General features: G+C 44.5%; 1 protein-coding gene across 1 annotated transcript in view; it reads right to left on the reverse strand.

The window, feature by feature from the left end:
• Positions 1–5,543: 5,543 nt before the first annotated feature.
• The window catches only part of LOC108505001, a 7,302-nt gene continuing 2,004 nt past the window's right edge, over positions 5,544–10,841 (reverse strand). The window contains 6 exon segments of the mRNA XM_017830579.1: positions 5,544–6,495; positions 6,497–6,545; positions 6,919–6,929; positions 9,215–9,633; positions 9,635–9,814; positions 9,925–10,661. Of these exon segments, the coding sequence (XP_017686068.1) occupies positions 6,027–6,495; positions 6,497–6,545; positions 6,919–6,929; positions 9,215–9,633; positions 9,635–9,814; positions 9,925–10,661 (1,865 nt within the window). The 3' untranslated portion in view covers positions 5,544–6,026.

Raw genomic sequence — 10,841 nt, forward strand, 5'->3', positions numbered from 1 at the left:
TTCACTTGTTTTCTTTTAAAGTCTAAATTACAACTGTATTTCCTTTGGGGGCATAAAAACAAATGGGAGAATTTTTTTCTGCAGGAACACTGGGAGTTAAAAACAGTAATTGGCAAATGTATTTTTAGCTCATGTTTTTATAAAAAGGGGGAAGGAGACTTGATTTATTATCTCTTCAATGCATTATTTACTTGACTCTTTTAGAGTCAGAGATACAGACTATAATGGACCAGGAAGGAAACAATCTTGGAGTATCTATGTTTAAAGCATGAGAAAACAAATATGATTGATAAGTAATGGCATTTGGGATGTACTTAATTTTGGAAAAAGTGAATGGTAGAATTAGTAAGTCAGTAATAGAAATTAATAATTTTTTTGTTTATAATCTGTAGGAGATCTTGTTTCAAAGGTAGAAGCAAGCACTTTAAATTGTAATTCTGCTATGTAACAGCTTCAGGTGAGGTTGACTGTTGCTTTAGAGCTTCTTTAATTTCCCAAGCTCATACACACTTAAGAGACTAATACCAAAACCCAAGGTAACAGAACAACCTAGAACCTTTTAAATAGATGTGTGAGTAACTTGGAGTTTGTGGGAGGGGATCTACATTTTATTTAAAAATTTGAAGCTTTTATATGTGAAAGTATCAGCTATTTCTACAGGGTCCTTTATGCATAAGACCAGTCCATTCGGTACTCAGTATCTTTAAAGCATGTATGAATACCTAGAGTATCCTTACTTTTCTTTTGGCATATTTAAGGCTACTTGAACATTAATATCCACAACAGATGAATATTTGCTCAATCACTTGGACTTCAGACATCTGTATTAGTGCTCAGGAGCCTGCAGGGTGTGCCAGAGCCTGGCACTGGCATCAGAGGGTGACAGAGTGTAGTGGGTTGACCTTGGCTGTACACCAAGTGCCCATCCAGTTGAGCTATCCTATCCTATCACTCCCCTTCCCAGCCAGAAAAAGGGACAGAGAATAAGATGGAAAACGATTTGTGGGTTGGGATAAGGGCATTTACTAAAGCAAAAAAAGTAAAAACTTGTGTATGCAAAAGCAAAGAGAAAAATTAACAAGGTTTATGCTCTACTTTCCACCAGCAGCAACATTCACCACTTCCTGGGAAACAGGGCTTTCAAAACACAGTGGTTTCTTAGCAGGCGGCCATTGGAAACAATGAATGACCCCCTTCCTGCTCCTTTCCTTAGCCTTTGTATCTGAGCTGATGCCATATGGTATGAAATATCCCTTTGGTTAGCTTGCGCCAGCTGGCCTACTTGTGTCCCCTGCCAGAAGGAATGTTACAGTGCTGATGCTGTGCTCAGCAGTAGCCAAAACACTGGTATATTATCAACAACCTTCTAGTTACCAATGCAACACACAGCACTGTGAGGGCTACTGTGGGGAAATGAACTCCAGCTCAGCGAGATGAAATAGAATCTCCACCTCTTATTCCATAGCATTTGCTTCATACTCAGATCCCACATTATATATATATATATATTCTGACTATCTCCAGTGCTTTCATAGATAGATATTATTTTTTCTACTTTATGGCCTTCTTCCACCTCTCCAGATCTTGGGCTCCATTCTATCAGGATGGGTACTCAGGACAGTAGAAGTAACACTGTCATTGGACACCAGCCCAGCTCAGGTCACTATCACTCTTCTTCTTCCTCGCAAAATTCGCTCTTCATTGTCCTGCTACTCTACTTACTGCAACATACAACTTAAACACATATTATCTTTCCCCTAAGGTTAAATCTCCTTGAGATGCACACCAGGTCTCCCCATCTTCACGCATTACCCACCAGGTACATCCTGGTCTCTGAGCAAAGACAATCCAACAGATGGGTTTGCCTCTCCGCATGGGAGGAGAAACCCACAGCAGCGCCAGTCACAGGGCGGTTGGCGGATCCTCTAGTGTTGATCAGCCAAGTGGCTTCAGCTAAATTTGCCTCCCAATGCTTCCATGTCCCATTACCTGACGCTCTTAACATAGTCTTCAACAGTCCATTATACCTCTCAATCTTTGCAGAGGCTTGTGGGTGATAAGGGATGTGGTATATCCACTCGATACCATGTTTCTTTGCACAAGAGCTTATAAGGTTATTCTGAAAGTGAGTCCCATTATCTGACTCAATTCTCTCTGGGGTCCCATGTCGCCACAGAATGGGCCTCTCGAGGCCTAAGATGGTGTTTCAAGCAGTAGCCTGATTTACAGGATATGTTTCCAGCCTGCCAGTCATTGCCTCCACCATGGTATGTAGCTCTTGCTTTGGCATTTGTGGCAATGGTCCAGTGTAGTCAGTTTGCCAGGCCTCACCATACTGGAAATCCAGCCACTGCCCTCTATTCCAGGGAGATTTTACTCGCGTGGCTCGCTTGATTTCCACAAGTTTCATACTCGTGAATAACGTGTGTGATGGCCTCCATGATCATGATGCCGAAAAACTTCGGTATGACGAACTGCTCAGTCTTTTGTATCTTTAAGCAGCAAGGTATTTGTTTATTCAATGTTGGCAACAAGCCAGGTCATGCTGGACAAACGTGTTCAACTTGAAAGTGCAAAACTAAGCCATTTTATACACTTCAGATACATGGTTACATCATTTATTATACATATTAATAAGTAGGCTAGTCTCTGAGTGGAGTCTTTCCAGGCATATGCAGTCTTCTACTCTAGGGGTCTTTTCCTCAAGCCTTCATCCCTCTGGTGGTCACCATGGATATCTTCCTCAATTTGATCTCTTCAATCTTCTTTGTTAGGTGACCTGAATTCGTCAAGCTTGCAAAATCCTGGCTTTGGGACTTCTATATCGTATTCAAACGTCTAGTTTACCTAATTTATTAGCATGTATATACTACTCCTATTCTTTCTATAATAAGGCCTTTGGTCCCATGAGCAGAACAGAACATGATATTAACCAGTGCTCCTAAAATGTTCTAGCAAAACAGGTATTGGGGTTTCTTAGCAGGCCAAGATATCTCAGCTAGGGGGCGGAACTGACGGAGCACACGCGAAAAGTTTGTGCGCCGTTCTTCCACGCGGCGTGCGTTCCCGCGTTCGTCCCCTGCGTGCCTCAGCCCCGTGCGCGCGCAAGCACCCTTCCCCCCCACCATCGCCTTGTTGCAAAGACCGCATGTTCCCCACGCCGCTTTTCTCCCTCCCACCGTGCCTGTTTTTCTGGGGCTTGTCCTTTATCAGGGATTTTGAGTTGGATTTTTTATGTTTTCGTGGTGATTCTTGGAGGTTTTCACTGGGACTCGTAATGTTGCGGTCTTTATATGATAAAGAAATGCAGTCCGCTCTTCGTGAGGTGGAAATCAAAGAGGTTTATTTCAAATTCAGCGCTTCCTTTTATCCCCTAAAACCATGTGACCTTCTAACCAATGGGGTTGTCTGTCCCTGCGCATGTCCCCTGGTTCCCCTGCCCCTGGGACATGCCTCCTACATCACCCCCTTCTCACGAAAACAATGCAACAACAACAATGCAAACAATCAGAACAGTACATTGTAAACTACCAAAGCTTGCAATGACCCAGCACATCGCTTGCTTTGGCCTCTTATACATCTATGGTAAACTTTATAAAACTTTCTTATATTCCTAAAGGGTAGTGCAACTTGAAAAAATAACTTTATTGACTTAGGGGTCTTAGCTCAACCGTGCATACTTATAATCTTTATTAATCTGAGGGTTTTAAATAACTGGGGAGTTCAACTTTATTTAAGAAACAGGCTAAGCTTAGCAAAACTAAATTCTCCTAAAGTGACCATGTGGCGGAGGTAGTGTTATTTTTGTGAGGTGTTTTTGTGTTTAATACGCTTGTCCAGTCAAACAACTCTCTTACTCATTCACGCTCTCATTCACTGACAACCATCATTCCATTCATCACACACAGATTCATAGATTTTTTACAGACTGCTTTTTGCCACACTGGTCATCCTTAAATGTAAACCTGAAGCGTAAACATAACTCTTTTATAACTTCTGCATTACTCTGGTTCTTGCTGCTGTGGTTGTGTACCTAGGTAGGGTCTAACACACCTGGAAGACATCCATTTAAGCTCTTTTCCTGCAGCCACAGAGGCATAGCCTCGTCCCCAAGTGACGAGATGTAACAGTCCCATTCACTGCCCTGAAATCAAATCTCTTACCATGACTGGTAAGAGAGGCGAGAGCCTGAGGCTTGTGCTGCCTTTCGTACCTGCTTCTTTCAGCGCTGTCACAATTTAAAAAATTGATAACATACGTGGCTTTCCACAGATGTTCTTGCAGGCTACAGACTGATTCCTGCCACGGTCCGCAGGGAAAAGAGAAATGGGACCGGGCACTGCAATAAGGGTTCTCAGCACAGTCGAGGGTTAGTGCAGCAATGCCACTTTATTCAGGGAGAACAAGGGTTTAAATAAAGTAGGTCTGAGGGGCGGATTCTAAACTGGGGAGGCACAAGAGATTGACAACTCAGGGAAAAGTGTGATAGGGAGACAGGGGAAAGGTGGGTGGAACTCCCGGGTCTCTAAGGGAATGGGCCAATGGTAGCTCTCCCTGCACTGTGGCAAACTGTAACCAGTCAGCGGCAGAGGAGCGGGAAAGCACGGGAGGACAGGGTGACAAACAACTTTTGGAGGGAAAATCTAAGGGAGAAATGGGGACAATATGGAGGTATGACAGAATTCATAAAATTTAACAATAAACTGGGGTGCATAAGATTTCATAAACACACAACAATAGACTGGGGAAAAACTGTCAGTCTGGTAGGTGAATTATCCAGTAAGTAACAGGTCCATTTAGATCCCATTTATGCTTCTCCAGGCAACATATCTTTCCCATTCTGTCTTCTCATCCACCACAGATTCTCCCTTTTTTTGTTTAGCTAACATGTCTTTCAGTGTGCGATGTGCCCTTTCCACGATTACCTGTCCAGCTGGTGAGTGTGGGATACCTGTGACATGTGAAATTCCCCATTCTGACAGGAAATTTCTTACCTTTTCTGAGATGAAAGCTGGTCCATTATCAGTTTTGATCTGTTTTTTGGGGTACCAAGGGTAGCAAAACAACTGAGCCAGTGCCTTATCACATCCTTGGCCTTTTCCCCTGTGTGTGCTGTGGTAGTTATTTTTGTGAGTGTGTATCTATGGATACATGTACATATTTTAACGTGCCAAATTCGGAGATATGTGTGATATCTGTTTGCCAAATCTCATTTGCCATTAACCCTCTGGGGTTAACGCCTTCCTGAGATGGCATGGGTGTGATTTTCTGACAGTCTGGGCATGACATGATGATGTCTCGAGCCTGATTGAGTGTTATCTGAAATTGTCTCTTCAGAGAACGTGCATTCTGATGGGAAAATGAGTGAGACAATTTCGCTTGCTCTAAGACTCTAGATATGGTGTTAAACTTAGCTGCTTTGTCAGCCTCTCAGTTTCCGTCAGCTGTTGGCCCTGGCATGTCAGTGTGTCACCTTGTGTGCATTATATAGAAATCAAACCTTCTGTGATTCACAAGAAACAAAACAGAACGCATTTCAAACAAGAGGTGAGGGTTAATGATATCTAGAAGAAACAAACTCTCGAGACGGGAGACTAACTATGCAGTATAACAGGAATCGGTAACAATATTAATAGGTTGTTCAGAAAAAATTTCCCTAAGGCAATGCAAATGGCAGCCAGTTCCAGAACCTGTACAGAAACTTGGTTCATGGTCTGTACCTCTCGTTCCTATTGTCCTGTGTCAGGATTTACCCAAGTCATTGCAGCTTTTCGTGTTTTTCCAGATGCATCTGTGAAAACCGTGAGGCCTTTCACTGGTTCATGTTTGCGTCTGGTTGTGACCTTTAAAGGTAAACTACCAATTTCTGCCCACAATCTGTGTTTAGGGAGATGTATTGAAATGTCACCATCAAAGCTTGCCAGGGCAGCCTGGAATCCTGCGTCCTCAGCTAGCATCCAATCGAAGTTGTCCTTTGTAGCTGGGATGTAGATGACAGCAGGGTCTCTTCCATCTAGTTCTTGTAGTCATCCTCTGCCTTTAATGACAAGCTTGGCAAACATTTCATTAGTAGTCCACACAGTTTTAGGTGGTGTGTGGGGCAGAAACAGCCATTCTAAAATTTGTAGTGGGTCTTTCTCAGTCTGATCCCACTGAAATAAAACTGCAAATGGCTGGTACCTGCTGGGAACAAGGGCCAGGCAGATTTGCAGTTCAGGATTTCTCCTTCTGCCTTGTCTGCCCTCTATTGCCTTGGCACAAATGTCCAACGCCTGCTTCGCCTCTGCTGTCAGAGACCTGTTAGACGTTAGGCTGCAGTCCCCCTTTAGCAGCTTAAATAGAGGGTGTAGCTCCTCTGTGGTTATACCTAAAACAGGCCTTAACCAGTTGATGGCTCCCAGAAGTTTTTGCAACTCATGTAAGGTTAAAGTGTTTTTTACCTCAAGCTGCGGTGGTTGTGGAGAAATTTCCTGCTGCGTGATTTTCCATCCAAGTCCAGGGCTGTGAACGCTTGATCTTCTCTGGAGCAACTTGTAACCCAGCATCTTGGACAGCTTTGATTAGAGCAGTAATAACAAATGACAGTTAATTTCCTGTAGCCGTGGTTATTAGTATGTCATCTACATAATGGTGTATGATGGCTGTTTGATTTCTCGTCGGGCTACTTTGCATTCCCTGAGGAAGGACGACCCAGCAATAGGTTTGCATGGGCTGTGCATTGTTCAAGGCCGTGATGGAAAAAGCAAGCCTTGGCGCATTCTCAGGGTGTAGGAAGATGGTAAAGAAACAGTCCTTTAAATCAATTACCACTAGTGGCCAATTTACTGGGAGCATAGTGGGTGAGGCAGTTCTGGCTGCAACACTCCCATCGGTTCTATGACTGCGCTTACTGCCCTTAAGTCCTGCAGCATCCTCCACTTTCCACTTTTCTTGGGAATGCAAAACATGGGAGTATTCCAGGGGCTGTTTGTTGCCACAGTATGTCCTGCTTCTAACTGTTCCCTCACAAGCTCTCTTAAATGTTCAAGCCATTCCTTTTTCATAGGCCATTGGTCCACCCAGACTGGCTGCTCACTTTTTCAGACCAGCTTAATTGGTACTTGGGACGGCTGACCAATGGCCCCTATTGAAAAACCTGGCTGCTTGCAGGAGGAATTTGCATGACTCTGCCAAACTGCCTGAGAACATCCCTCCCCCACAGTGTACACGGAATGGGAGCAACAAAAGGAGCTACCTTGGCTATTTGTCCCTCTGGCCCCAAGACAGTGAGTACTTGGGCACTCTGGGCCTTTGTGTGCCTCCTACCCCCTGAATGGTTGCAGCTGGGCAAACAGTGGGCCAGTTAAGTGGCCATTCGGAGTCCTTTATGATGGAAACATCAGCTCCCGAGTCCACAAGGCCTGTAAATCGGTACCCATTAACTTGGCACGTCATGAGCAGCTGTGTGGCTGTGATGGCTGCTGCGCAGTAAACTTGTGGCTGTCCTGTGCTACCGAAGACCCTTTAACCCCGCTCCCCCTCCCCTGCAGGTGACACACTGTAGAAGGGGATTAGTTGGGTGATTTTCTGTCCCTTTGGAATGAAACAGGGGGGTGAAGGGGTCCAGGCTGTTATTAGAATCTCACTATGAGAATCTGAGTCTATCACTCCAAGCAGCACAAATAAACCCCTTTTGGTAGTGGAGGACCTTCCAATCAGTAGTGCATATACCCCTGGGCTAAGGGGACCCCAAAGCCCAGTTGGGATTAGTACTACCTCTGTGGAAGTTATGAAGACTGAGTCCTGGTTGGATAAGTCCAGCCCAGCGCTGGCTGAGGTGGGGGGGGGCACAAATTGCTAGCCTGTTCCCTTGTGTCGCATTTCACACAAACATACTCCTGAGTTCCATGTCATTGTGTTTTAAACTTTCTTTTAGTAACATGTAGTGAATAATCTAAAATCTTTACCTTCTAGAATTATGTGCTTAAGTATACTAAAAAACTGTGCTTTAATAAGACTAAAAATACTGTTCTTTGATAACGCTAAGATGTGCTCTTAATGATGCTGACAAAACTGTTATATGCAACACCTTCTAACAGTGCTAATATTACCTACAGCAATGTTAGTCCTGATCTGAAGAATCAACTTCTTTCCAGGGCTTAATCCATCGGGCCGGTACCCATCGAACACCTGTGTCCGTTAAGATACAAGCATAGCCTCTTCCAGTCATCTTCACTTCTACAGGCCCTTTCCATTCCCCCTGTTTGTGGATCCTTATATTGTACTTTAACTACTACCTGTTGACTGTTGTTATGAATAACAATGGGAGGGTCCGTTCTAGTACCCATCAGCCACGAAAAATTCAGCACATATAACACTTTTGCAAGTCGGTCATGTGGACTGGCTAGCTCTTCTCCCCCCTTCTGTTTTTGCAAAAGTGTTTTCAGAACTCCGTGAGCTCGTTCAATAATAGCTTGACCTCTAGGAGAATGAGCAATACCAGTGACATGAGAAATACCCCAATTCATACAGAATCTTTGGAAACGTTGTGAGGTATAACCAGGTCCATTGTCAGTTTTAAGTTCTGTGGGGATCCCTAGGGCTGCTATGCATGCAGGTGTCGCGCGACGGAAAGCTCTAGACACCTCAATGTGAGAATCCAGGAACTTCGTTTATTGTAGATTGACAGCAGCTTAATATACACTCTATAATAGGTTCATGAATATTACAGAGATTAGGCTCATTACTGGTACTCAGTTAGGTGATGATATCATCTTAACTGCCTTCCATTGTTTACACAGATGGCTCGTTAAGTGTCTTTGTTTTGGTAATGCCTAGCTCCTGTTTTTCAGCTCAGTTTAGAATACCCAAGGATGCTGCCGCTTTCTCACGGCCCTGCTATCTCAGACTTTCTCATGGGCCTAGTCAGACTGCGTCTTATACTTTAGCAGTTCATCCATAGCCTTAGCCATGTTCATATGTCCTCGCATTTCTAACCAATCCTCTATAATTCCCCTGTTTTTATTTTGGGCCAACAATGCTTTCTTTGTCGTAGTATTTATACATCTAGTAATACAAGANGAAGGCCTCTCCTCCTTTCTTCTTATAGTCTGGCTTACATAAAAATCGTAGGAAATACTGGGTAAATCTGGACCCTTCCTTGGTTACAAACTGGTCACCAAGGAAAGCCTAGCGCAAACCACCACAAATGATCAATCCAAACTGCTGTAGAGACTGTCTAGTCAATGTTTCTAATTCACTCAGTTGCTCCTCCTTGCTGGCCACAAGCAATATGTCATCCATATAATGAAAACAGTAGCATTCTGGGAAATGTTCACATACAGGTGACAACGCTTGGGCTACAAACCACTGGCAAATCGTGGGCGAATTTTTCATGCCCTGGGGCAACACCTTCCACTGGTATCTTTTGGATGGTTCGGCATGATTGATTGATGGAACAGTAAAGGCAAATTTCTCTTTGTCAGATGGTGCCAATGGAATAGTGAAAAAGCAGTCTTTTAGATCTATGACTACAATGTTCCAATCCATAGGAACCATTGATGGTGCCAGGCCTGGCTGTAAGGCTCCCATTGTTGCCATTACAGCATTTACCTGCCTCAGGTCATGCAAAAGTGGCCATTTGCCAGATTTCTTTTTGTATTACAAAGACAGGGGTATTCCATGGACTATGGGAGGGCTCAATGTGGTCAGCAGCAAGTTGTTCTGCCACTAACTGTTGCAGGGCCTGCAATTTTTCTATTGGCAGGGGCCACTGAGGAACCCAAACTGGATAACATGTCAGCCAAGTTAAAGCAAGTGTAGGTTGACGAACACCCTGCAAGACAGTGGCCCCTGTTAAAAATCCGTTGTAATTTTCACCCCCCATTGCTCCAAGCAATCTCTCCCCCAAAGAGTCAGAGGTGCTGTAGTGACATAAGGCTTTACAGTGGCTCTCTGCCCTTCGGAGTTGAAGATTGCCAGAGGCGACTGAGACACATGGCTTTGAGCAGTCCCTCCCAATCCAACCACCCCCATCCCTGTGTTTACAAGTGGCCAGGACAGGGGCCAGGAACGCGGAGAGATGATGGTCACATCTGCCCCGGTATCCAATAAACCCATAAGCTGTATCGAGGATGGCGTGCAGGTCTTGTTGAAGATGGTGCAAGTCATCTGCGGTCGTTGTGCAGAGACACTTTGGGACCAGAAGATTTGAGGTGGTCCGGTCGATCCAAATCCTCCAGACTGTCGCTCTCGTTGCTCTGTTCTAGGAACACAACTCACAAAAGGTGCAAGCTGAGCAATGCGAGTCCCTTTTGGTATAGTCACTGGAGGATAAGAAGTAGACACCATTGCAGAGATCTGCCCTGTGTAGTCAGCATCAGTGACACCCACACAAACATCTAACCCAGCTATGATACTGCTAGATCGTCCAATTAACAGTGCACTAAACCCTCTTCCTATTGGACCATGAGCGTCTAGTGGCACCGTGACAACATCTCTTGTTGTTAAAGTTATTGTGTCGGCTGTGGATACATCCATGTCTGCTGATCCATGGGTTTTTCCGGTGAGGCGGTCACAGAGGGATAAGCCATCGGGGCTGTTCTCATGTACGGATTTGGTGGATGAGGTACTTGTGTCCCCGCATGCCTCATCGCGCTCTTCTTCCCATTTCCCTGCAGCAGCTGTCCGTTGACATGATATTTTGATCAACGCACTTTAGAAAAGTGCCCTGTCTTTCCACATTGGCTACAAGTAACTTCTGCCTCTGTTGTTTTATTTTTCTGCTTGTTCCCCTTTTGCTTGACTGGCATTCAGCCTTAAAATGTCCTTGCTTTCTACACCCATGGCATTTGGGATTAGGT

This window comes from Lepidothrix coronata, unplaced genomic scaffold (assembly GCF_001604755.1).
Source record: "Lepidothrix coronata isolate B3197 unplaced genomic scaffold, Lepidothrix_coronata-1.0 Scaffold181, whole genome shotgun sequence".
Lineage (NCBI taxonomy): Eukaryota > Metazoa > Chordata > Aves > Passeriformes > Pipridae > Lepidothrix > Lepidothrix coronata.